Source organism: Merops nubicus, unplaced genomic scaffold (assembly GCF_000691845.1).
Source record: "Merops nubicus isolate BGI_N331 unplaced genomic scaffold, ASM69184v1 scaffold3308, whole genome shotgun sequence".
NCBI lineage: Eukaryota > Metazoa > Chordata > Aves > Coraciiformes > Meropidae > Merops > Merops nubicus.
This window is the reverse complement of record NW_008627544.1, coordinates 22,372-49,626: the sequence shown is the minus strand read 5'-3', so window position 1 is coordinate 49,626 and position 27,255 is coordinate 22,372. Positions and strand designations below refer to the sequence as shown.

Here is a 27,255-nt window from a genome sequence, read left to right as displayed (position 1 = left end):
AATGAGCACGTGCAACCTGATTAAGGGAAGAGCTAAATGCTGAGCTGGTCCTACCACTGCAGCTCTGAGAAGAGGCAGAAAAGCAACTTGAGGAGTTAGAGCAATTTCCAAGATGAGAGAAGTATCCTGGGAAGTCTGTGTGCTCCAGGGTCTGCATCAACTTAGGAAAGGAATTTAGGACTTCAATTTTAGCTGCTTGAATTTCACTTCAACACCTTTATATGCTCTGTCATTCAGCCTGGACTAAGAGAACCTAAGCTTGGTTCCCTGCTGTGGTAGCCAGCCCCCAGCAGCAGTAGCCTTTCTTTGGTTTTTATTGTGTTGAGGTGGGTCTGTGCAGCACTCAGGTTGGTTCCTCAGGCCCGTTTTGGCACGTTGCATGCAGCTCTCTGCAGCTCTGTTGTGGAATCTGGGTGACACAACGCCGGGCTGCGGGCTGATGGCAGTGGTGCTGCAGCTCCGGGAGGCAGGGGACTTGTTAAAGCAGGTTCTGGGTGCTTTGGAAACTTGGCCTGGGTTTCTGACAGCCACCTGTGGTTTCTGTGCCTTGTCTGACGGAGTGGAGATTGTGTCAGTGCTACAGAGATTTCCTTCTGGGTTTTTTTGACCTGTGAGAGGTGTGGGAGTTGTGAGCAGGACCAGCGTGGGGTTTGGGAAGCAGCACGTCGTGAGGCCGTACTCTGGTGGAGGCTGAAACTTCCAGCACCTTATGGCTGCTTTGTGAGCACGAGTGGGTGGCTGTGGCTGGGGTTCTTGTGCTCTCATTTCACTGAAGGCATAAAGCTCAAGAAGCTGACAGTGCCCACAAACCAGAGGCTTAGATTTTATGATACAGTGACAAGAGAAACTTCTTTTCCTCCTGACTTCTGCTGGGGGTCCCTCCTCCGTGGCGCTGGGGCTGCGTCACTTGCTTCTGAAGGCCCTGGCTGGTTGCAGCTGGATTGTTGCTAGCCACTGATGTTATCTTGGCTGGCAGTGAAGGGCTGTTCCTTGCCTGCCTCCCTAGGAAAAATTGACGCTGCCACCTGCATCGATAGCAGGGAGTTTGTGGCAGCTCAAGCTTACTGGCTTTGGGGCCTTTGTTGTTGTTTCTGAACTTTATTTTGGTTAATTATAGTATCTTCTCAGCCTCAAAGAGGCTGAATGGGACACGGTGAGCAGTTTTTGGAGGCTGACCACCCTTCAGTCAGCAGGTCTGCAGGGATATGGACGATCCCTTCAGGCTGAGTGATGTGCAAAGGGCAGATCCCAGGGCAGGTGCTGAGGGCTCCCTGCCCATCACTGCTGTGCCTGGGCTCCCAAACCCCCACATGTAAAATCAGCCTAAAAGTCCTTTCCTTGCAGCTCCTGAAGAGCCAGACTGGTACCTTTCACCTCTTCTCTCAGTGCTGGTGGTGTCAGCAGAGTCCCGTGCCTCGTTCGAGGGTGAGCTGGCACTGCCCCAGAAGCACTAGCTGGGGTGGAAGTGCCTGGCTGCTCCGTCACACCGCACGTCCGCCCGGAGGAAGTGGATAACCCTTCCACATTCCCTTTCGGTGGGATAACCCTCAGAGATTCAGCTCCCACCATCTCTGAACAAGTGCCAGGGACTGGACCCTGTTGGGTAAATAGCCTGAGTCTGCTGAACTGATGTCCAAAGGCTTCTCTGCACTTCCAGGTGGTTAAATTGCGGGGATGAAGGATTTTAGAAGCTCTCTCGGGTGCTCAGAGCTCCGCAGGCTGCACAGAGGGTGGATTGCTGGTGTTTCTTCCATAGTCTTGTGACTTCTCCTGTGGCGGTGTCCTAGCTGAGTTGTGGAGAAAATTTGCCATCTCCTCCCCCAGAGGCTTCCCTCATTTCTCACCCACCCTCGTGGGGGGTGGATGTGGGTTCTAATGATACACAAATTCACCTCAATGTGAAAATAGGGCTGTTTCCTGCCCTCTGTTGTTAGAGTTTGAGGTAGTATGTCTACTGTGCCTGATAACTTGAGCTGTGGGGAGCTGTTTCCTTGCTCCCTGGCTGTCAGTGCTCACTGATGTGAAACCTTAGAGCCAGGGGTCTGCAGTGCGAGGAGGAGGAGGAGGAGGAGGGGGAAGATGGAGCTGTTTATCTCAGCATCTCCTACCACGTTCTCTTGCACTCGAGTACCTAGCAACCCACTGAGCATCACGTTTTCTTCATGTGGCTGTACTTGCGGTTCATTTGGGTGACTCGTTGTGAGTTATGCTTGCAGACCATAATTTAAAGAAACGTTTAAAGTTCAGTTATTAGTTTGGCCTCTTGCTCCCCAGCGAGGTGCTCTCTGAAGGCAGAGGAGCTGGAACCATCCCAGGAACGTCCCTCGCCGTGACGGCAGCGCAGACTGGGAGCTGTTTGCTGAATGATGGCTTCACATTGTCACCGAGCTTTACATCTGGTACCAGCGGTGGTGACAAGAGCTTCTGCAGGTTGAAAAGGGGCAGCAGATCAGCCGGGCAGCAGGAGTAACTGACAATGTGTTGGTACAACACGTGAGGGTGTGTGTCTGAGAAAGTGGGTTTCAGCTACCGTCTGCTGAGAAGCATGCCTTGTCTTTTTTCCCTCTCGTTGCTTCTTACAGCGAGGCTGGAGGTTAGGACAAGGGAAGAGGTGCTAATGGGGCAGCTTCTTCTGCAGTGTTCTGGACAAATGACTTTAATCACTCAGCTGAGGTGCCCGTGTAAAGCCCTTAGGGTGCGCCGTTGCTTCTTACAGCGAGGCTGGAGGTTAGGACAAGGGAAGAGGTGCTAATGGGGCAGCTTCTTCTGCAGTGTTCTGGACAAATGACTTTAATCACTCAGCTGAGGTGCCCGTGTAAAGCCCTTAGGGTGCGCTGGCGGCGGGGGAGCAGCTGGGCCGGGCGGCTGGTGACAGCGCTGGCGGCGTGTGCTGAAGACAGGCTATAAATACGGCGCTGGGAAGAGCTGCAGTTGTAGATAACAGCTGAGTGCTGAACTGGGTTCTGACAGCCTCAGCCCAGAGGTTAGGAGCAGAGCTCAGCGTGCCTCCAACACTACCATAGTAGGAAGCAGCCCCAAGCAGTTCAGCCCCATGTATTGATGCATCTTCCATCGTCCTACAGTGCAGCTAGCGGTGGAATCCGACCCTCGTATTTTTAACCCTCCTGCTGTTGTGTTTGAAGGATCTCAGACGTGTCACCTCATTTGGATAAGGCTGTTTGCTAGCAGCGTGCTGGTATCAGGGGCTGGAGGTTGAGAGGCATTCCATTTAACTTAAAACCCATAAACATGTGTATTTAGAGAGGCTCGCCCTCCTCTTACTCCAAACAGAACTCAATTTATGGGTCTTGGACACTTAGAAAATCCCACTTGTACCCAGGGAGTGCCCTGGTTTTGGGGATGGACTAAGCTGAACTGAGGGGAGCGCTCTCAGCGGGCTGTGTGTGTGAGCAACCACACATGGGTCCTCTTCCTTTTGCCCACAGAAGGGGAAAGAGAGTAGCAGCTACTTCAGGTTGGGGCAATTTAGAAAAACAGAAAAGGACAAAAAAATAAAGATGTAGTTGGGAAAGAAATGTTTATTTTTCAGTTTCTCAGAGGGATTTTACAAACAATGGAGCATTTTAAAAAAATCGAGTGATCAAAGTACTTGACAGTGTCCCTTAAACACACACACACACAAGCCCCTGGACAGAGGAAATCACACCAGCGAGGAGGTCAGGACTGCCGGAGGAGCAGCTGGCATCTGCATAGTTCTAGGAGGAAAGATTGCAATGGTGTTGGTGCTAGTAAGTGTCATCCCAGCATGAATGTAAGAGAGCGCTGAAGAACGTACGCGTGTACCTGCAGGAAACAAAGTGCATCAAATACCACGCAGAGGACGTCTGGTAGAATAAATTTATTTACCTGATACAAATGAAACTAGGTGTGATGCTTCGTACTGTCAGCATGTCAATAGACACTGGATCGTATTTACAGCTCCTAGAGGTGGTACATGCAGTGGTGGGGTCTGGGTCAGTCGGCCGCTGTTGTTTTAGATAAATGCATCACAATATTTTGTATTGCACCAACATCTGTCTTACTGCCTTAGATTTAAAATAAGTTACATTACAGTGCAAAAGAGGTTGATTTGCACACATGATAAAAAAAAAACCCAAAAGTTATGAACTGGAGGCTTACGGTTTAACATTCATCTGTAATCTTGTCAATTTATAAATAGGAGAGCATTGTACATAAGCTGTTACCGAGTAGTACGTTCGGATGATACAATACAGAGAAAGATTTGTCTACAACCAAAGGCATGCAGTATTTTGTACATTGTATAAACTGTTGTTTTACATACAGAAATATGGAAAACTGGCTGACAGCTCCGCAATTCTTGTTCAAGGATAAACAAACTCTTCTCCACGCAGCACAGAAACCAAGCTTCTCAGGAGAGAGTTGCCAACTGGGTAAGCTATATTGCACGTTTGTACATCTGTATCATGAAGTCCTAATGGTACCACACATTTCTTCCACAGAGAACACAATGAGTTTTGTTTTAGGGAAAGCAAAGAATCTTTACACATGATACATGCAGAAGTTTTGGTAGATGTGTTGCTAAAAACACATGCACGCAACAAAACAACCTTACATTTCTGCAAAATTGTTTAGGAAGCGATTACTCCAGTATTGCTGAAAAGGAAAGAAAGAAAAGGCATCAGTTAATGAAAGGATGAATGCCAAGTATCATTATACAAGCAAGACTAAGGTCAACAGTGACAGAAGAAAGAATGTTAAGTTGGGTAACTGGCTGCTCTGTCATCGAAGGGACACTCTCAGGTTACTCTCTGTAAAGCCTAGAGCGCTCGGGGCCCGCAGCAGAGCTCCCCTCAGCCCTGGCAGAGCAGCACTTCTACAGCAGACTGCAGGGCCAAGACCTGCTCAGGCAGCTTCTGCCTCTCTGCCTGACTAGTGGCAACGAGTCTCACTTGTTTGTGATTTCTACTGTCAAGTTTCAGGCCACGCAGTTTGAGCTCAAGTTTTTAAGGCTGTTTTTCTAAGGCATTACATTGCAAGTTTGGCCCCAAAGTGACCTAACAATGTCCCTTTTCCAAGTTATGCAGCTTGTTCTGGGAAGCAGTAGGAAAGCTTTGAAGAAGTCGTTAAACTACACAATTAATGTGTAGGCAAAGGGTAAAGTACAATGTAACCAAGCTACTACTGTACTTTACCCCTAAAGAGAGCGCAGGGTTAGCCTTGCAGCTAGGGGAAGAACAGTGTACTCCGAGGCCCTAGAGCTTGAGGGTGGCTCTTCAAAACACTGCTTCAACACTCTAAAAATTTAGGCTCTCCTGCTAAGATTTGAAAATGCATATTAATGTAATTAAGGATGTAATTAGCAGAGATTAGGGAAACAGTTAATGGTTAGAAGTGCAAAAAAGTAAACAAGACAGGTGCAAGAGACAGACAACTCTGTATCGGTTTTACCTCCCTTCATCTCAGCAAATTCAACCATCTTTGAGCTGTTTACCACCCAGCGTGGGCATGGGCTGTGTTCTTGGAGCAGGGACAGGGGACTGCTGTACTGCATTTTATCATCAGATTAAAAACTCATTTTCTTCCCATTAGCCTTCTCCAAAATGCCCTCCCTACAAACATGAGCCTTGTCACATTTTGACAGGCTGGTATTGTTTTATTTTTCCTGCAGCTTCTCTCAGACTTATTTATTTGCAGTAATACTTTGGGAAACCAAGTATGAACTATTTTTATTGCTTGGATGCCAGCGCAAAGCTCGTTGTGTAGCTCACAAACAGTACTTGGAGTCGCTCACATTTGAAAGCAGAGGGCCTGAGGCACTGTGGAGATAAAAGCCCCTGTCTAAATATTTGACATACAGCTGCAGCTGCCCGACCCTTTTCTTTGCTCTGATCTGGACCAGCCTCAGAACAGGGAATTCAGGAGGAGCTGCTCTCACACCAAACCCCCCCTGGTTTCCCAGGGTAAGCTGCTATCCTTCCTGGTGTTCCTGGCATAAGGCAGCATCAATCACATGATTGATGTGCAAGGACACCAAGGAATCCAGAGAACAAGCAGAGATGCAAAAGCTCAGTGAGATGCGAGCAAAGGGAAACGAGAAGTATAAAGTTATTTTCTAAAAATGGAGTGGGAGATGAAGCCTGGGTAACGTTGAGTTATTTCTGCTTAAAGAAGTGCTTCTGTTTATTTATTCACAGGGCTAACGCATTAAATAAAGGAGCAGGTACCTTTTTCTGTCCCCAGATGACCCTAGGACAGTAAGGAAGATGGAGAGGAACAAAGAATTTAAGCAAGACTTTCAACTTGGAGATGTTGGCAAGGCTAAAATGAAGAGTCCTTTCTTCTCAGCCTCCCTAGGTGAAAGGGCTGATAGGTAAGGCGTGGCAGGATCTATGTAATTAAGGATGATAATTTCAGTTAACATTTTTCCTTGCACTGCATTTGTATCATTTCTGTAACTGAGAATCCATCAGCTGCCCAACGCTGCTCTAAAGCCAGAAGCAAGCTCAAGCAGCCTCCAACAGTCTACTCAATGGGAGAAGGGTTAAGAGAGATGCAGAGCACACAGCTCCAAGATCACCAGCAGCAGCCACTGATGTCAGGGCAGAGTGCTTCTCAGCCTGGAAGGATGCTCATGGTTGGTCTCAACATTTGGCCAGTCCAGACCATGGAAGGCAGGTATCGACCACGCAGTGGCAACACCTGGAAAGCAGAAGTACTGAAACACAGCTACAGCTGCCATTGAGCCTGAGGGAGGGAACTGCTGAGCTTAGGGAAGCCTATCACTCAAGGAAAATTTGGACAGCAAGACTGAGAGAAATAAAAGATAGATGGTAGATGAAGAGGCTTGGGCCCTGCAGGAGCATCTTACAAAACCTGACTGTTCTGTAACCTAGGGAACCTGAAGGGATGAAAGCCACTCCATCTACCCACCAGTCATCTGGCTTTCAAAGGAGAACTCCAAGAAACACAAGGCCCTGATGCAAGTGCCCAGAGACATCCGATAGGAATGAGCTCTCAGATGGCAGTGTGGAAATCCATGACACAAGCAGTGAGGTTCATCTTCAACACAGACAGATCCAACAAAGAAGTGGTTGAAGACTGAATTCTACTTCAGACAGGCCTTTTCCCCTTGGGCTTCTTAGACAGGGAAAAAGGGGGCATATAGCAGGATTATTTGGCATAAGACGCAGGAATAGGATTGTACAAGAAGCAGAGGTTCATGGTGACAGTCCAATACTTTCAGAAGCCCACCAACACCATGCTCTGAGGTTCCCACAGAACCAGTGTTCGAAGATTCAGTGTCATTCCTGCCCTGGAAAAAGGTTCTCCCTTACATTGGAAGCACACAGAACTAACTTGCCAACACTTATTTCCAACAAGTAACATACTTGTACATTTTCTGATCTCAAGGACTCCTGCATCTCATGAGCTGTTAGTTTCTTGTTTCAAGAAACAAGGACAAGTCTCCTATTGCTCATTTATTATTGATACAGCAAAGAGCCAGTGCTGGCCATTGGTTCTGGGGCATGCAAAACCTTAGTTTGGCAAAGACAGGTTCTTCCACCCTGAAGAGGGCATTCAACAGGCTTTAAATGCTTACAGCCTGGCAATCCACCTACTGCTACATCATCAGGTCCAGCTCCCCGCCCGAGTCACTTCAGCATCAACTTAAACAAGTCAAAGTCTGTATAAACAGCGAGTACTCACAATGCTGTGCAATTTCAGAGAGGGTCTGTGTATTTTGAAGTTAGCAGCTCTATCTGAAAGCTTGAAAACCTAGAGAATTATCTGTGCTCACTAGATTCCAGCTGGCACCAACAGAACATAGCTTTTAGCTATCGTTTTCCTCTGCGAGGAATCGGGAGTGCTGTCTGAATTTGGTTATGAAAGCAGACTGAGCCAGCACAAGATAACACAGCACCTGCTACTCTACAAAGACATGGTGACTCCACCACAATTTTCCAAGACTATCTTGTTAAGCTGAGACTGTTCTTTTGCCTTTCCATATGACCACTGCAGAAGGCGTTTCCGCTCGCTGGAAACAAGAAGTTTTGGAAAGAGGAATGCCTGCACTATGAGCCCTGCAGGCACCAGAGCCTGGGGAAGGGGGCTCAGCTCAGGGGGACACCCCCCATTTCAGAGCAGAAAAAAGCCTTGGAGTAAACCAGCACCTGACCACAAGTACCAGAGTGGTTTGGACACTAAACATTCACATCAACAGCTGTCACTGTCTTAAGTTACAGATTTGTCCAATTTTATCTCAAACTTAAGACCAAAAGCTGTAAGATCTTGAGGCACTAAGGCTCCTGGGTGCTATAAAACAAGACCTAAAATGCACTAAACCAAAGGCAAGGGCTTTGCCTTTGGAATCAGTAATTTGAGCTTCAGACCACAAAACAAAGAGTCTAAAGTGGTGATAATAATGTAGCACAGCAGAGTTTGACAAAACACAGCATGGGAATGAAGGAAATTACTATTTATTCTTCAACATGTATACAGCATATGCTATTTTACAGCAAGTCACCACTGGCATGGTGAAATGGAAGAGAAATACTCACTTTAGTCGATGAAAGTTGGAAGGCATTGGAGAAAAACACCACAGTTAGGACTGTTAATGACTTACACATTGTTGATACAGGACTGAATTTGAAAACATGCTTTAACATTAACCGTAATAATGAAGGTGGTTAGTGCCACATTAAAATAAAAATAGTTCTATACAATATGTTCAATTTGGTCATGTGCTATTTACAGATTTTACAAAAAACACACACGAGCTTGTTACTTCAAGTCAGGCTAACAACAGGCCAGCAGAGTAACTCCATGTATACAACTCATCATTAGTGCCCTAAGTGTAGGAAATCCAATTTCTAGCTATGCAGTGCAAGTTATTTTTCCAGGTCTCATTACAAGTTTTGATCTTAAAGGGGGGGGAAAAAAAAATAGATCTGACACATGTAAATAAAGTATTAAAACTCAACTTAAACTCTTTTGAATTAAAACACATTGTGTTAAAAAGGTTTGGTTTAGATCTAAGTAGACAGAAGTAGCCCTCTCTATCCCAGCATAATGGGCAACACTGGCAAAATAAGGTGTGTTACAATAAAATACAATAGACAAATAAATAATCTTAAAAAAAACAACCCTATTTGTGTTCAGAGTATGGAAGAACCCCAGCAGGCTGCACCTGGAATGGTATTTTCTGCACAAGCAAGATTAGGCAAACCTCACACAGAAACTGGTGTAAACAAGGACAGTCAAGAGCCAAGAGTGAGGGATCAGGAAGAGGGGAAAGGGAGAAGAAATCCTGACTGAGGTAGCAGTACTCTACCCAGCGCAGAGAGTTCCGCTCATGAATAAAACCTGACTTCATGACAAATTAAGTTTGGATGATCATGCAGAAGACAAACAGTTACATGCTTTTTTAGTTTTAGACAACACACATTCATTCCCTAAAATCTGCTGCCAATTTAGTTTGATAGTGTCCGCTGGCTCAAAAAAAGAAAAATTTACTTTTTTACATGATGAGTAGACTATTGAACAGAACACTGTACATGCTTTTCATCTACAAAAAAATATTTGCATAAAATAGTGTTAGTTCTCTGTACATGTCAATGGACACTTTAACTGTGTATAAAAGAGGAATATATTGCCCCCACTGAAGTCAAAAAAAAGCAAAAAAAACCAAAATCTAGATTATGAAACCTCCATCACCGGCAAATATGTTCATGTGAAAATTCAGCAGAAATAGACAGTTGCTCTAAACAATAAAAAAAATTAAGTTAAACTTTTTCTTTGAATGTAAAACTTGTCACCATGTCAGTCAAGACCAGAACATATCACTAAAGTTAGTGTCTGTGCTGTAAAGCCAGATAACCAAGGGCATAGTAATGAACACAAAGGGCCAGGACACTCCTTCGGTGCATGCTGACAAAGAGCAGGGTTTGGTGGCAGGCCGCACACTATCTTTACCAGGTTCCAGGTAGTTACGGGCCACATATTTAAGTGTTTCATCCAGCAGAATGACAGGTAGTGAGATTTTCAACACCATCAGCCACTGCGTCACGTTGAGAGGTGTGATCTGGAAGATAATCTGAAAGAAAAGCCAAGTGTTACATCTCTTCTCCCCTCCGGCCCTCGCCTGGAGCTCCAGACAGGTTTGTGCCCTGTCCCCAACCTCAGGGTGAGTGTAAGATGTGTGCACTTACTGGCAGTGGTTCCACATAAAGGATAAGGAAGTGGAGTGACATGGACAAGCAAATAGCCCCCACCAGCCAGATGTTTTCCCAGGGGGGCATCCTCATCAGGGACTGATTTTCTGACAGGCTGCAAGAGAAACAAGGCACACGTGTACGTAAGACACCAGCGGGAAGGTCAATGAATCAGGAAACTAGCTGGGCAGAAGAGCAGCGTGGCAAGTCACAATTATCCCCGTCGTGAAGGAAAGCCAGACACCAAGATATTGTTTATATGCTGCAGCTTTCAACTGCCTTGGAAGTCTGCTTAGCAGGGCAGTCAGAGCTCAGCATGGCATTCATTGTTGGAGGCTGTCATGTGTTCTGCCCACTCCTATCTGGTCTGTCTTTTTTGCTAAGACCCCGACATCCTCCCCACGGGAGGGGCAGGGGGAGGGAGGGCCTGGCAGCACACCAGAGTCCTCCCCAGGCTATCGTTGGGACCTGCTGCAGCCACTTCTTCCCAAGCTGGCTGAGGGACTGGCTATACAGAGTCAGGGACTTGCACCTTCCTAATGCTCATTATTCAGATTCAATCTCCATCTAGGCTACGCTGCAGAAGAGACCGAGATCCAGAACATCAGATGTAGAGCAACATCTTACTATGTAGGACTACTGCAGTACACTTGTATCTAAAGTTTATTTGTTTTTAAATTAACTGACCTCTAAGCTATTTGAAGAAAAATACCCTTGACATTGTGCTATTTAGTGGTTTCCATTTATAATCTAATATTAATTGGCTGAACCCACACTCCCTTAGGGCAAGAAAAACTATTTTCCATATCTTCAGCATTCTTAATTTAGTTCTCCTTGATATCACTTTAGACCAACATAGGAGGGATAATCTGATTGATTAAGCTTAGATTAGAAATAATGGAAAATATTTCAGTTGCTCATGCTTAGTATAATACTAGAGTGAATTGGCAGACTTAAAAATACACTTTGTGACAAGAGATCCCAAATGTTATCCAAGGGAGAATCATTTTGTTTGCACTACCAGGATTCAGAAAGGAAATAAGACTCATTCTTCATTAGTTGAGCTGCCCATGCACTAAGAACCAAATCTCACAAGAAGCAGGATTTTGGATAAGCTGTGCAGAGGCCAGTTTCCTGTCTGGACATACGAACCTGTTGAGGGCATTGCACATCTCTATGGTGACAAGCACAGACAGAGCCATTGTCATTGGATATGGAGACTCAAAAACCACACAGTCGATCCCCGAGAAGTCTGGATTGTCCTCCTTGCACTGCAGGAAGTGGCTCTAGAACAGAACAATGTTAAGCTGTGGCAGTGAACTCACTTTTAAAGTGTAGAACAGGCAAATATGAAATAAACAGCAAGTATTACAAAAACCAAAACCTAATATGACTTCTATAAGCACTGGGTTTAAACTTTTGCCAGCTTCAGAAAAATCACCAGTACTCTTTTACTTGCCAGACAACAGTTAGTCCTTCAAATTGGTTAGAAGCTCAAGTATCCCACCTTTGAGCTCTAGTACTAAAAGTAATTAATTATGATCAAGTGGACAATAAGAAGTCTGAAAACACCTCATTACATAAATTTCTATAACCTACTGTTTTTCTACAGTCATTTCAGTAACAGTATGAAAGCAGCACATACAGATACCTCCCCTCTCCCCCCAAGATATTAAACAGAGCAAATACCAGCTGGTAAAAGGTAACTCTTGGACCACCATCAGCAGCAATGAACCACCAAGCAGCAGCACCCACTGTGGCAGCACCAACATAACCTTAAAGAGAACAAAGTGGTTTTGTCAGTGCTGTGACCTGTTGGCAACTTGCCACACAAACTTCTATCACAACACCTCCTGTACTGTAAAAAACCCCAAGACACTGTGATTCATCTATCTCCTATGCATGAAATCTGCTCCACTGGTTGTAACTTCAAAACCTGTTAAATACTCGACTGTTGGGCAGGTTCTAATACCTGCTGCTGGAAGCTGACAGTTAGAACTGAAGGCAAACAAGGGTATCAACTTACCATTTTCCTTTTTCCCTCCCAGAACTCAATGTGTCTGTACTTACCTTACCTAATACTGAGGTTTACTTACTTTGAGATCTATGAAATCAGGAAAACTAAAGGTGACCACTTCTGGCATGAGGCCAGGGTGCACTATAGGTTTATTCTAGCTTTATAGTAGCTAAGCTTTAAATCTACATCCACCACTGATTTCACAAATGTATTTGATTTCAGGAACTGATACTCCTTTATCTTCCCCAGTTATAGCCAGGCCAGCAAACCTGTTGTGTTCCTCTACTTAAGCACAAAAATGTTAGGTTAGATAGGTGAGAGTAGTCATTTCCAGAACTGGTTCTATGTACAACCTCAACAGCTAATGCAGCTGTGCCTCCACTAACAGCTGGTCCTGGTTCTTCACTTCAGTCCCACAACATGCTCATCTCCCTACGGCTGACAGCTACTGCATGGACAAGCTAAAATCTGACGTCTCAGTGCTCTGAGCTGAAAGAATTTCAGCCTAGAATGAGTCAAATGGGTAGAGATGAGTAGGTGGCTCCTTAAGGACAGAGGTCAGACTCAGCCCTAGGCTCATCCATTCCTGAAGGGCTTCTCCCCACTGAGGACTTTTACCACCCTCCACTGTCAGGCAGCTTTGAGGGTCTAATCCAGTATAGCAGTTAAAAAGTTTCTAATGGTTTCCTACTTGTCCAAATCAAAAGTTTCTGATAAAGCAGTGAATGTCATACTGATGTTATGCAACTAGGGGTTTTGGTGCCCCAGTTACTACTAATGGAAAAAAAATATAAGAAAATCTCAACTTTACTGTTCCTTTCACAGCACTGCCTGCAAATATGCAAAACAAAGTGTGAATCCCAAAACAAAATAAAGGAAGAATACCAGTTCCACAGAACATCTATTGCTAGCTTTCAGGATTTCAGCATAAAAGGAGATTAGACAAACTGCTTTCATCTGGATCTAAAAAAGAATGCCTATGCTTCAAGTGCAAAGCTGTTCCTACTCACATCCAATAGCCAGGTAACGGAAGAAGAGCCATCCACTGATCAGGGGCTCCTTTGGGTTGCGTGGTGGCTTATTCATGATATCAAGATCAGGAGGATTAAAGCCCAGAGCAGTAGCAGGGAGACCATCCGTCACAAGGTTTACCCATAGCAGCTGGACAGGAATTAGAGCTTCAGGAAAACCCAGGGCAGCAGTCAAGAAGATACTATAAAAAAAAGCCACCAATTAGAAGCGTATTCTTGTGCATGTAAATAAGTGCTTTGAACGTGTAAGCCTAAGCCTGTGGCATCAACTCTGTTCTCTTGTGATATTCAATGGATACCTTTGTACAAGCTGAACATTCACATAAGTACAAAAAAACCAAGAGCAAACACTTCTAACCACTGGCATATAAGTTTTGAAGCGTTATCTTCTAGTAACTTGAACTGAAGAGTTTCTGCTTCAGCCTTGTTTTTTTCTGTATAGGTAAACACATACATACATGCATAAAGATACTTTTATATCACTTTTATAAAAGATACTAAACTTTTGCAGACATCATAGCATTTTAGCTCCAATGCCTTAGCTTCATTTAGCTAGATTACTGCTAGGCCCTGCAAAAATTTAATGAGCATGTACCCTCCAGGGCTCCAAGCCTGTGTGAATAAACAGAACAGAAACAGCGGCTGCAGCAAGAGCCACACAAAGGACAGCTTTAAAGTTTATAAGACAAGGCAAGACAATTGCTGTGTTATATTCCACTCTGGCAGAAAGTATGTTTTGATATAAGCAACTTTTAGGAGATCAGTATTTACATTTTGTTACCAGAGATGTGTTCTGTGGCCTTGGGTCACCATTCCTTCCCAAACACAGAAGACACATTCTTCTGTAACTTGAGGTTAAACAAACATCTAAGTTTTGTCTGTGCCTCAGTTATCTGAAATAGCAGATCTTGTAATATTTGATTCAGGTTTTTTCCTATTCTAGATAATTACTCCAATCACAGAAATAACTAAAGCATTTTACCACCTACTGAGCTAGAATATTATACTCAATGCAATATGTATCTTTTGTGGCATGCTAAAATTCTCCACTAAAGACTAGGCTAGAAGTATGCAGATTTCTGCACAATCACAACTATCAGCTACCTGGAGAACCTGTTTCTCTGGTTTTAGTGAGAAATAGAGGAAGTAAATAAGTAACTCCAAAATACTCCATCATCACTACTCTAGTTGAGAGAAAAAAAAACCACCACCACATCATTTTAAACTTACCAAACAACTTCTCCAACATTGGAGGAGATCAAGTAACGGATGAACTGTTTCATGTTGTTATAAATTGCACGTCCCTCTTCCACAGCAGCTACAATAGTTGAGAAATTGTCATCTGCTAAAACCATTTCAGAAGCAGTTTTAGCCACTGCAGTACCAGAACCCATAGCGATTCCAATTTCTGCTTTCTTCAGTGCAGGGGCATCATTGACACCATCCCCAGTCTAAAAAAAGAATTTGAAAAAGGAAAAAAAAAAAAAAAAAAATAAGGTGAGCACTCACCTATAGGACCAAAAAGGAATTTTGCACTGGGTGTGATTTTGAATCTTTAGAAATCATTTAAGTGCAGAACTGTTCTGAGGCTTTGAGTTAAAGGAAACGTGAAAGCAAGTGCTCTCCAGAATGAGACCCACAATTTGGGTTTAAACAGTGTGTGCTTTTCAAACCAGTTAAAAGTTCAATTACTTACCATAGCTGTAATCTCATCAAAAGACTGGAGAAACTCCACAATTTTGGATTTGTGGGAAGGCTCCACACGAGCGAAGCAACGGGCATGGTGACAAGCATCTCTCTGGGCAGCAAGTGAGAGTTCATCAAACTCACGCCCAGTAAAAGCTTTTGTAGAAACATCTTCATCCTCCACGAAGATACCGATGCGACGGCAGATAGCAACTGCTGTGCCCTTATTATCACCAGTAATCATAATCACTCGAATACCAGCTTGTCTGCACAGCTTTATAGATGAGGCCACTTCAATTCTTGGTGGATCCAGCATGCCCACACAGCCAACAAAGGTCAAGTTGGTCTGAAACAAGACAGCGCCAAGTTTTAGTGCGAGATCCCGCAGACTTCTCATCTGACATGAACAAAACAATCATTCTGCTTGAGTGCTAAATGTGTCTCGACGCACTTTGTAAAAACACACTTTGTTTTTATTCCTGTCCACAATATTCTGTGGTTGTACATTCAGTAATTAAGACACCAAGGCCTGTGTCATCCTGCCATTTAGTCAAACTACAAATTATATACTTGCTCTTATGTCAGGGTGGGTGTTTTTTCCTGAAAGGGTTACTTGAGTGGAGTTATTGTTTCAGCATACTAGGTCTTCACAGTACTTTAATTCTGACACTGAATTCAGACAGCTGGAGAAGAACTAAAAGGTCACAAATCTATATGCACACTAACAACTAAGGAAATAAAGAATTTAATGCTTTTGGAATCACAATGCTGCATGGTACCACCTACATGACGAACATATGGGAGGATGCAGTTAATTCCCTGGGCTTGACCACACTCTGAAATGGGATCCTACCTTTCCAAACAGATATTTTGCTTCAAATGCACTTGTTTTATTAATTGTGTTCTAGTTGTCAGCCTTGCAAATGCAACCTGCAAGCAGTCAAGTCATTCTTTTTCACAATCAGTGCCAGGAGCACAGAGCATGAGCCAAGAACTCTCATGCAACTGTTGTCATTTCCCTCCTCTAAATACTAGATACGGATTTCATTGGAAAATTACAGAGTAGCTCAGATGATAATCATGGACAGAGCTTTAGCAGCTGACAGCATGAAGACAGGGAATTGAACTTGACCCTCAGAGCAGAAAGAGATCTTTCAGTTGAGCAATGTCAAACTGAAAAACATTAAATCTGCAATCAAAGTGCAATTTTTGGAATATTTTTAGAGTTACTCTCTGAGAACAGTTTAAGGTGTTCTGACCCTAAGGAACTTACTTACATACAATTTGCAGCTAGCTGTTTAACTGAGTCTGTTGTATGCTTGTAGCCAAGCAGCAGCACGTGTACCAAGCATCAAGAACACCATTTCTTCACACGTCTCTTCTTAAACTACTATTCTCTCCACATGTGGCCTAGCTATTGTGTCTGACATGAAAAATACCCACAAAGAGAAAATTCTCACCTGTAACTTTTTCAAGAAATCAAACGTAAGGAGCCACCATCCTCTGGTTTGGGAGAGGGAGAAGTGTTAAAACGATAGTTTACTGAACCTACCTCGTAGTTAATGAAATTTGAGGAGTCCTCAAGATTCATTTCCTCTTTCCTGGGTGGATTGTCATGGGTCGCCAGAGCCAAGCAACGCAACGTGTCTCTACCAGTTCCCCACTCTCTGATGACAGACATTATTTTCTGCTTTATTCCTGAGGTCAGTGGTATTTTGGCATTCCCAACACGGACATGTGTACATCTGTCGATCACACCTTCAGGAGCACCCTGCAAAAGCCAAAAAAAAGCTTAATAAATCCCTTTCCATTACAAAATTTGCCCAAATTACAAAGTCCTTCTTACATCTTCAAGCTGCAGTGAGTTGTGCCCTAATTTTTAGTATTGAGCTACTTTTGGAGCCATTCCATAAATGCCCTTGTCAAGTGAGGAACTGACCTTAACAAACATCTTGCTCATGGACGTGCGGCTTGGTTTGTTCGGTGTGCAATAGACAGACATAGACTTTCTGTCTCTTGAGAATTCCAGAGTGAATTCCTTCTTCATGAGTTGTTTTATCACCTTTTTTTTTAAAAAAAAAAAAAAGGCATTAAAATGCATTTAGATAATACATCCTACAAAACTCACTCCCCAGTGAATGCCAGGTAGAGAATTACTGACCGAGTTGCAAGCATTTGCACGTTCAATTCTAGAAAGTCCTTTCAAATCTGTGTCAAATACATTCATCTTCTCAACCAGACATGTAAGTGCCGTTTCTGTAGCTTCACCAACTTTTTCATATACTCCCTTAGCCTTTAGTTAACACAAAGCAAACAAAAACACAGGAGTTTACTTTAAACCTCATATGGAACCCACCAGAGACAACAGTTCAAGTTTCAAAACGGAAAAATAACACTTAACAAGATTTACTATGGCTTATGAAACAAGTAAAACTACTTGTAAGAGGCAGCTTTGCAGAGTATGATTTATAGGAAATTTCAGTACTCTCAAGACCAGCAGAGAAGGCTGTCAGTACTTGATCATCAGGCACTTAAGTCATTATGAGATGTAGCACCTTTAAGAAGGTGAGGCAAAGCAAGGAAGCAGCAGTGTTCTACACACACCAGATCTCCAAATTCCAGGTTACACTTGCTGCCTGACTTTCATTTTCTCAGTGTTGAAACAAACAAGTCATTCCCAGAATTAATACTTAAGAGGACCTAAACACTCTCACCCTTGACTGGAAAGGGGTTTACTACTGAAAGGTATTAGACAGATGGGAATAAACTTGCAGCCTCATTCTCATGCTCTCTGCTGTTCTAGGACATGTACTTACTTCATTGTAATCCAAAGAGGAATCGTTACAGAGCGCACAGATCGTTGCAAGTTCCACCAGGCCATCATACTGGCTACATTTAATAAGTTTGTCATCTTTATGCCTTTCCAAAGGAAGAAAACAGGGAGATTTAAGTTAGTTATTTAGTATCAGCATCTCATCTTTTCCCTTTCTTTAATCCCTTTACTGTATTTCCGTTTAGTACAAAGCTTATTAATTACGGACTTGGAACTACAGAATCAGAACTTGTTGAGAAGAAGAGGTTCGATAAAAGTGAGTTCTCAACTTTAGATCAAAGAGCCAGGAACAGAATGACATGATTATCAATGGCCTCACTCCCTGAATTACAAAGCCTTGCCTCCAGTGACAGGCATCCAGCAAGGCAGAAGTCAAGAGCTCAGTGAAGACACACACGAAAGCAGTACTAGGGTACGTGCAGGACTTGGAGGGGAGTTCTGGGTAGGACATTTTAGGATATTGTTGCACACCTTAGGAGTTCAGCTGCCTTAGCCTTACTGCACGTTCTGCAGATTTACTGCCATGCATGAAACACATGCACCAAGCAGGCATAAAAGCAGATTTGGTCTCCTTCATTTCTTAAAATCAATCTGTACTACGTGTGAAACTCCTAAACTAATGAAAATTGAAGTCGTTTCACAATAAAAATTCCACTAGAAAGGAAATACTCTATTCTAGTAGATAATCTTTTCCAGTAGTCAGATACACTTAATACCTGAAGTCTTTAGAAGAGTGAAGATAAACTTTCCTAAAGTAATGCACCATTTGGACATCACAAATAAGAATCAACGTCTCTGCTTTCACATTTGGAAACAGACAGTAAATGAATTCCTTTTCTGAAACACTAGCACACCTTCAGAGTGAGCACAAAAGCAGGAAGACAGTGTTCAACACTGTTACTTTTCCCCCTACTAAATTTAGCAAGACATAACTCATATATAATATCTTTCATTGAAGCTCTCTAGGAGGGGTAAAAAAGTCTGGTGGTAAAAATCCATGGGTCACTACCCCATAAGAATTCACAACATTGACTAGGACATGTCCAGTTACGTAAGCTTTTGTTCAGGCTCTTGTAGCAAACAAATTCCAGTGTTGTATAACACAGCACATGAACAAAATGCATCTTAAAAAAAAAAAACAAACAAACCAAGCATTTTTTTAGATTTCATTTTGCATATAATTCTAGAGCCATTAAGCAGCAGCTATGAACTCTCAACTCTTTCAACTTCCCAGCAGCTCTCAGTGTATCACCTCATCTGCCACAGCCAATACTTGCTGCTTTCACCTGCTCTGAACTTGAAGAAAAGTAGCATGTTTGAATATCCAGAACTTGTTACAGCAGTTTTTCCTGGTTCTTTTGTTTGTTTGTTTCCCACCTTGCCTATGTGTTACTTATCAACAATTTCTAAAGAATGGGAAGCACGTGGAGTCTAAGTTGCTGGCATCAGTTCTGGATAAGAGGTTTGGGTTTTTTTCCTTAGAACTTCAGGCTTCTCCATTAGCTGAAGAGAAACTCATCTGAAGGTCAAATGCAATCTGCTAGCTTTTGCTGCAGTTCTTTATTATTCTTTTATGCTCTGTTTGCAAGTGAGCATGCACATTCATGTGCTGAGCCCCAAAATTACTGCAAACTGCTTGACAAACTCCTAACATCCCTGGGAAGAACTATTTCCAAAGACTTAAAGAGACTTATTTGAGTGGGCTGCCTATACAGCTGTGGGAGACAACAGTATCTGAAAGTCAGAACAAGAAAGAAACATCTGTCAGGAATGGTTCCTCTCTAGAGCAGGTCCTGCTCTGGGGCAGTGCAATGGACCAGACTGCCTCCTAAGGTCCCCATCAAACTTTGTTTTCAGTGACAGTTTGCAATCCAAGATGAAGTCAGGCACCTTATTTAAAATCCTTACAAAGCCACCCATTTAAAGAAGCCGTCCATAAGCGTGGAAATCAATCAGCCCTAAAGGTTTGAGAATTTAGCTATTTCTTTCCTTATGCTCCAATAACAGCTTCTCTGTGGTAATTTCCCTTTCACAGAACCTCTTTACGTACGTGCACGCAGCACAATTAACATGCTTGTTCACATTTCCCCAGTTTTAGCAAGTAAAAACAGAACATTATCATACATTGATGACTGCCTTATTACTCTCGACATCTGCCACCACACTCTATTTTATTATTTTGTTTGTCTAGAGTTCCTGCAAGAGCAGCTAAAGCATAAAAGCTGGATGCTTCACCAGATCTAGAATGTCACCTTGCCTAAGTAAGTGCTGTCTCCTGAAATGAAAGCATAAGCTTTGGACAGCAATTAGCAAAGAGAACAAAGAGAACTGGGGAATTAAGATTTCCCACTGCTGAGAACAGCACCGTCTTAACTGCTGTGACAATTAAACTGAGATAATCAGTACTGAGATTGGTGAAGATTGCATGGAGTCAGGGACAGGCACATGAAACTCCACAAGGTTGAGATGTTTACAATAATTGAATCTTAATTCTACTTCAGACATAGTAGAATTCTACTCTGCAAGTAAAACTGAAGTGATAAGATTAAAAGCACATGAAAAACTGGCCAAGTAAAAGGAGTTGTAACAATCCAGTAAGAAAAGGCTCTCCTAGAAATAGAACCCTAAAAATTGCTAAAGCTTTCAGGATGAACCATGTTTCCCACTAGTAGAGACTTGCAACAAATCAAGTAAACTAAATGTATCATTCCTTCCCTAAGGGAGTGGGCTTAACACCAGCTCAAATACCAAAGGCTGAGAAAAACACACACATATCTGTGCAAGTACAGATGCACTGAGTCAAATAAACTATTGAGGACTGGAGACAGGAAATTACAGTAAATTTAAGAATCAACTCGAATACATTTCAGTAAGATGCTTTAGGAAAAAAAATCTTCACATTTATGCTGCTTTTTAAAATAAAGCCTCATTCTGAAGCACTAGGAGAGCTAATCTCAGCCCAGGAAGATTTCAGCAAAATAAATCCTCTCAACCTACTCCAAATTTATTTTTAGATTCTCAAAGGAACATTGCAATACTGGAGATTGTACTAAGTTAAGGTCCACAAAGGTTTACTTTTCTAAAATATCACTTCCTTTCACTGTTAATTGCTTCCCCCTTAGCCCTTCAGTGTGCATTCTTACTGGTTGAGCTTTCATTTATTAACAATCACTATTGAATATTACATGCATCACTTTTCAAGCCAAATGCAATAGTCAATGCATAAAGAGACAAGTATTTAACTTCACCAGAACACTTACACTTCTCCCATGGGAGCATATGTTGAACCAGTTACAGTAAATTCGTTCAGAGAACAGCTATCTCCTTCTACTCTGTCCAGGATAAACATCTGAAATTAGAGTTAGAAGCATTACCACCTTTGAACAATAATTAATGCAAGAGATTTAAACAGGCCATAAGCAAGCAGGTAAGAGAGGCGAGTTCAGGTTGAATCAACTAGACAGAACCAGATATAATTCTCTGCACTCTGGTCCAATACACGTTTGAACAGTTCCCTATACTGAAGCACAAAGTACAGAAAACAGCTCTTCTGTTTAACAGATGTGCCATAATTCAGTTTTCAAAGGACAAGTACATCAAAAAGTTGAAAAATGCATAAACTATGTACACTTCAGCTGTCAAGACTACTCACACATCCACTTGATAATCCTGACTACACCCAAACTCCCCCTAGGCTTCAGGCTTGTACATCAATTCTCACATGTATGTTTGAAACCACAGTTCCAATCAAAAGCAGCACAGGGCAGCTTGGAAATAGACAGTTCTTGATGAAGTAAAAATAAAAGTGTCTACAGATAAAAGAAGCTTCTAGATCAAGAGGTGATGTTCTAGGCAAGAGCCAGACTATGGAGAGTTTCCCTTAATACCAAGCACTAAGTGAAAGTACTTCTTGTCCTGGTTTTCCAGTTATAAGTCACTTTGCCAACCAGTACACTGGTGGCTTAAAAACCTTCAGACAGCTCTAGTGTCCTTCCAGCACAGGCTGAAATGCTCGTTTCAGATAAAGACACCAAGTGGAAGGATGCAGTTGTACCCCAAAAGACACCCTCATCTGAGTCTTCTCTTTGTTTCTGTTTCCTTTCTAGGAAAGCTACAGGCAGAACCACATCTGGGAAGATGGAGATAAAAAAAAACAGTGCCTGAAGCTGTCATACTCTTATGACTTGCTGGAGTGGTCCTAGAGAAGAAAACCTCTCTCTAAGTGGTAGTGTATCTTAATGGAACTTCTCACCCCTTGGTCAGTCTGAACCGTTTTGCCAGACCACACTTTAGCAAGGTCTTGCTTCCCCTCATGCTGCCTTGTGTCTTAGGCAAGCAGCCTAATCATTAGGTGTTCTGTATCAACCTCTGTTCAAAGTCATTTTAAAAATCAAAAATCTAGACAATGTGATAAATTTAAAAGCCCACAGAGCATAGTAAATGCATTCTCAGAGGGATCTATCACAGGAAGACAACAAATAATCCCTCAAGTCTCCTCCTAAAGTGGCATGATTTCTGATAGAATTGTTTTAGTACAGGGCTCCTCTGGACACTCAGGAGTTACTACTTAACACAAAAACTAAAACTACAAGGGGAATTACTGTAGTAAACCAGTCTTCTTAAAAAGCTAAGCAACCTTTCTACTTAGAGGGAAACCAAGAATGAGTGTATTGTTTACAGGTATTAGGATTTTGCTACATTTTGCAAAATCTTGCAATTAAGGTTGTTCTGTAGCTGTCAGAGGTTAACAAGGAACCAAATTAAGTTGTACTGCACAAGAGCTAAAACACTTAGCCCTCTAAATATACGGAGTAGAGCATTTTGAGCTTTTAAATAAACACAACTTAAATGATGAGTTAACCAGGAAGCCTTCTGCTTTTGGCATCTGCATGATGAAAAAAACCCTGCAAAGACTAGGGCAGTTATGCAACTCTACTGCAAGTAACCTCCTCTGGAATACTGATGAGCAGCTGCTTTATGTCTCTTAGGTATAAATACTACAATACTTAAGGAAGTAGAATAAGTCAACCACCAGTGAGAAAGAAAGAGCCAATCAATCACTTGAGAACAAAGCGCTTGGGGCTTACAAACTTTTGCCACTGATGTGCAGCACTCAGCATTTACACATCTGGGATTCCAACCCCATGTAATGACTCTGAATATTTGCTGTCATAAGACTTACTATGCCACTCAACATCAACCATTACTCCACAGAAGAATTTAATGTTTTCTCCATAAAACTTCTACACAGGATATCAAATATATGAGAAGCATAGAGAACTGGTAACTGAATGTGCATTGTGTTGAGTGACCACCTATAAGAGTACCAAAGTCATCAACATAGAAAGAATACTGGGGGGAAGGGAGGGTGGGCATGTAACTTAGGTTTACCTAAAACTATGCCATACATTGAAGATGACCCTGGCAATGCTGGGGACAGGGTCGACTGCACCTCCAAGTTGCCAGATTAGTCAGACAATATTGCACATATAAAACACTACAGTGATCTACATCAGGCCAGCAAGAGCTACTGAAGATAAGATAACCAAATAAAGGTGGAACCACTCAGTAGTGAAAATACTTTGGACCATCCAAGTTACTGTAGTAAATCATCTGCCTTTTTCTCATGGCCACGTTTCTCCACCATTGTCATCTTGCCAAATTAAAGAGGCAAGTGTTTTACACTGACACACCCTATTTCTACAGTGTAACTATCCCACCTTTCTGAAAGTGAATAAATCATCCTAAATAATTACCAGTAGACTGAATGGCTTACAGACAAGTCAATGGAAAGCTGCTTGCAAACCACTTTCTCTTCCATCGAGTGTGGGTACAGCTATTTTTGGCCATGACTAAAAAAGGGAAGAGATAAAAGCCTTAAACACCACCCAGTGGAAAACTGAATTAGAAGTGGAAGATTATCTTAGGAAAATACAGCAAGATTTTGATGATATGAGGACTAAAAGAGATCAAAAGAATTCAGGCAATGCTGACTATTCAAACAGAGTGGCTGAGGAAGAAAAGTCAGAATGGAAGCAGCCCATCCAACATACCCTGCAGACTGACATCTGATTCGTGGTCAGAGTACCGGTCTTGTCCGAGCAAATAACTGAGGTGCAACCCAAGGTCTCCACAGAGGGAAGACTTCTAACAATAGCGTTCTTCTTGGCCATTCTGCGGGTCCCAAGAGCCAGGCAGGTGGTAATGACAGCAGGCAGACCCTCAGGAATGGCAGCAACAGCAAGAGCAACAGCGATTTTGAAGTAATAGATAGCACCTCGAATCCAGGAGCCCCCGTGAACCGGATCGTTGAAGTGACCGATGTTTATTATCCAAACAGCAATGCAGATAAGTGAGATGACTTTAGACAGCTGCTCCCCAAACTCATCCAGTTTCTGTTGGAGTGGGGTTCTCTCTTGTTCAGTAGCCACCATCTCATCACGGATTTTGCCAATTTCAGTGTTTACTCCTGTTGCAATAACCACTCCCATGGCTTTACCAGCAGCAATATTAGTACCCTAATGTAAGCAAAGAAAAGGGAAGAGAAAACTTGTAGTCAATTCAGAAACAGGTTTTGGTGGTGTGTTTTTGTTGTTGTTGTGTTATTGTGGTTTAGGGGTTTTGTTGTGTTTTTGGCTGGAGTTTTTTGGTGTTTTGTTTTTAAATTTAGAGAAAAACAAAAACCACCTTAAACAAGTCCAGACTCTGTTTCAGGTACAATATGGAAAAAGGTGAAGAGGAAGAGAATTATATTCTCCAGTATCTGTAAAAGAATATAACAGTGCAGAATTTCTGCTTACAGAATGGGCTCAAAATGAATCAGTATTGATCTGTTATAAGCAGCACAGTCAAACCCAGCTGTTGAGTAAGCAGTATGTACTCTGACTGGAATCTTAAGTGTGGTTTTCCTTTTATTAGGATTTCCATTTGCCAGATTTAATACTGTCTGTTTTGAGTAATAGATGTGTTCTGAGGGGCTCCCTGTGTCAATACACTTGATATGAGACAGAACAGTTTCTGCAAGGAGCCTACCATCAGTAAGTGGAATTGGTATTTTGTTATCTGAAAGGCATCAATGCTTCCTTTAAGCAAATTGGAATAGACTGTTTCATTTCTATACAGGAAGCTAGTTCTCAGGTTCAAGCACAGAACACCACAATTTGTGTAAACATTCTCATCAGTCTTAAAAACTATTCCTTTAGAAAAGCAGTGCAGAACCACTGTAAAGGTGGACATGCTTCAGCCTTCAAGGCTTTCTCATGAAGGACAAAAATCAGTTTCCTCACAAACTGTGTGGTTACACATGCAGATACACACAGAGACTGCAGCAAAGAACTCGTACAGCTTTTAGGTGAAGACCTGAAGTTCTGCATTTTTTTTTTTTTATCAGCTTCAGTATTATTCTGTAAAAGTTTTGAAAACTTACAGAGAAAAGCATATTCTTCTTGTCTTGGTTTACAGCACGAGGATCAGGCACAGGGTCAGTGTGCTTAATAACAGACACAGATTCACCTGAAATAAAGATAACAGTCTTTAAGAAGACATTATACATGTCTTGAGTCCTGTAGGGAATCAAAAAGTTATCATTCTCAGTCCTGTTTTTTTTACAGTTGTCAAACTTCCTTCCTCAAATGATTTTATTTAATTGCTTAAGTGAAACAAAATACTTCAGCTGAACAAAAAAATGAATGGTTGGCTTTTAATGAAAATAGGAAAGGAAGTAAGTGAACATTTGATATAGTTAGAAGGATTGAGGCTTACACCATGTATTTTAAGGAATATGAAGAGTGGTCAAACAAGCAGGTACTCCACTCCTCCAGTTCACACAGCAAGAACTACTGCATGGATTAGATGTTTTGTGTGCTTCTCATGCAGTACCAAGCATTTCTGTTCTCTATGCACTGGAAAAGGTATGTTCTCTTTTAAATAAGACATTAACACAGTTACATGTCTGTGATGACATACATCAGTTATATTGGCAGACTTTAATTTTATTTATCTATTTTAAATGTCATGCTGCCATCTGTTAGTTAACTCCTTTAGGTGGAACTCTTCAGAGAACTCCTCCATAAAAACATCAATAGAAAAGTTTATTTTCTGTAGAAAAAGATCAGATTCCACAAGGTGGTAACTCAGCAGCTGAAGCTAAGAGCACACACACTACTTTATGTAAGCTCAAGTGAGCCAAAGCTTCTTACTTTTAAAAGCTTTCTTAAGCAGCATCTTAGATTTCAGTTCTACTTTATGAGTTAGACTCAATCAATAACATCAAATAGGTGGAAAACAGAAAAGGTTTTATTTAAAATAGATCTGTTATTTAAACAAAGGCAAGGAATTATTCCCTTTATACAGACTTCAGATGGATGATTTCTTCTACTTAGTTCTGATTGCTTGATAAACATGGAATCTTACATCTTCTCATGCTAAGCCTAAGTAAGCTTGATCAGTTCTGTGCTACTCAGGATCTGTACTGAGAAACTTTGGGGTCTGTTTCAAGACAGATTTGAGGATAAAAAAAAAAAAGTTTCCTACAAACACTTGACCATTTTAAAATTCAGGGCTAGTTAACATTAACTTATGCTACCAAAACAGGCAGACAGATCTTTGTGTTCCAGCTGAGAGAAAAACTTTTGTAGCATGCTTGGTTGATTCCTAGCTTCTCCTATAGTCAGAAGGACTGCTACTTTGTTTTGTTTTCAACAAATCTGAAAAGTGCTCTAAATATAGCTCCTGCCCTTGAGAGCTGGTACCAGAAAAACACATGAATGTGGGTGCACAGAAATTCAGCAAATAAGGCTTTGGTGTACTGAGTCTGTAGTAACAGCAGCTTAAAAGCTGCCTCTAGTTCAAAAGCTATTCTCTCTTGTGAGGAAAAATGGACAACTGTTACAGAAGACATTTAGTAAGATTTCCATACTCTCCTACTTGAGCAATTACATGATGTACAAACCTAGAAGACTGCATAAACTCAAATAGAAATACTTAAATTTTTATTTTATTTTCCCACAAGTTACTAGTGTCTATCTCTAACAGGGAGAAGAAAGACCAAAGAAAGCATTACAAGTCACAGGAAGAATGTTCATCCCATGTACAAACCTAGAAGACTGCATAAACTCGAACAGAAATACTTAAATTTTTATTTTAGTTTCCCACAAGTTACTAGTGTCTGTCTCTAACAGGGAGAAGAAAGACCAAAAAAAGCATTACAAGTCACAGCAAGAATGTTCATCCCACTGAAGTGAACATTAAAGCCAATAATGAAGTAACACATTCAGCCACTCAAAGAGTTGTTACTGCACCAAAAGTTTACTGCACTTGAATGAAACGTAGTATGTGAATAGCTACTGGCTGGTTTCTAATGGATTATTCTAAACAAATTGTGGAAAATACCTCTAATTATGCACATAATTATCCAAAATTCACAGAAGTGATACCTGTGAGAATTGACTGGTCTACCCTTAGAGTTGTAGATTTGATAGAAGTAATTCTTATATC

General features: G+C 42.0%; 1 protein-coding gene across 3 annotated transcripts in view; it reads right to left on the bottom strand.

Moving 5' to 3' along the window:
• Window positions 1-3,521: 3,521 nt before the first annotated feature.
• ATP2A2 (ATPase, Ca++ transporting, cardiac muscle, slow twitch 2) overlaps window positions 3,522-27,255 on the bottom strand; it is a 46,099-nt gene continuing 22,365 nt past the window's right edge. The window contains exons 6-21 of one of the 3 annotated variants that reach the window (XR_608191.1): window positions 27,195-27,255; window positions 25,187-25,272; window positions 23,814-24,278; window positions 21,021-21,109; window positions 17,744-17,846; window positions 17,089-17,220; window positions 16,867-16,989; window positions 16,480-16,698; window positions 14,938-15,273; window positions 14,472-14,692; window positions 13,221-13,423; window positions 11,883-11,968; window positions 11,346-11,479; window positions 10,191-10,308; window positions 8,541-10,075; window positions 3,522-4,635 (exon numbers count right to left, since the gene is read on the bottom strand). The exon at window positions 27,195-27,255 is cut by the window's right edge and continues 44 nt beyond it. Coding sequence is in view for 2 of the 3 variants with exons in the window: in XM_008946327.1 (XP_008944575.1) it covers window positions 9,806-10,075; window positions 10,191-10,308; window positions 11,346-11,479; window positions 11,883-11,968; window positions 13,221-13,423; window positions 14,472-14,692; window positions 14,938-15,273; window positions 16,480-16,698; window positions 16,867-16,989; window positions 17,089-17,220; window positions 17,744-17,846; window positions 21,021-21,109; window positions 23,814-24,278; window positions 25,187-25,272; window positions 27,195-27,255 (2,646 nt within the window). In the remaining variant the exon portion in view is untranslated. Of the gene's footprint in view, window positions 4,636-8,443; window positions 10,076-10,190; window positions 10,309-11,345; window positions 11,480-11,882; window positions 11,969-13,220; window positions 13,424-14,471; window positions 14,693-14,937; window positions 15,274-16,479; window positions 16,699-16,866; window positions 16,990-17,088; window positions 17,221-17,743; window positions 17,847-21,020; window positions 21,110-23,813; window positions 24,279-25,186; window positions 25,273-27,194 lie in introns of those variants that run through there. The other 2 variants (XM_008946328.1, XM_008946327.1) reach the window with 2 other exon arrangements.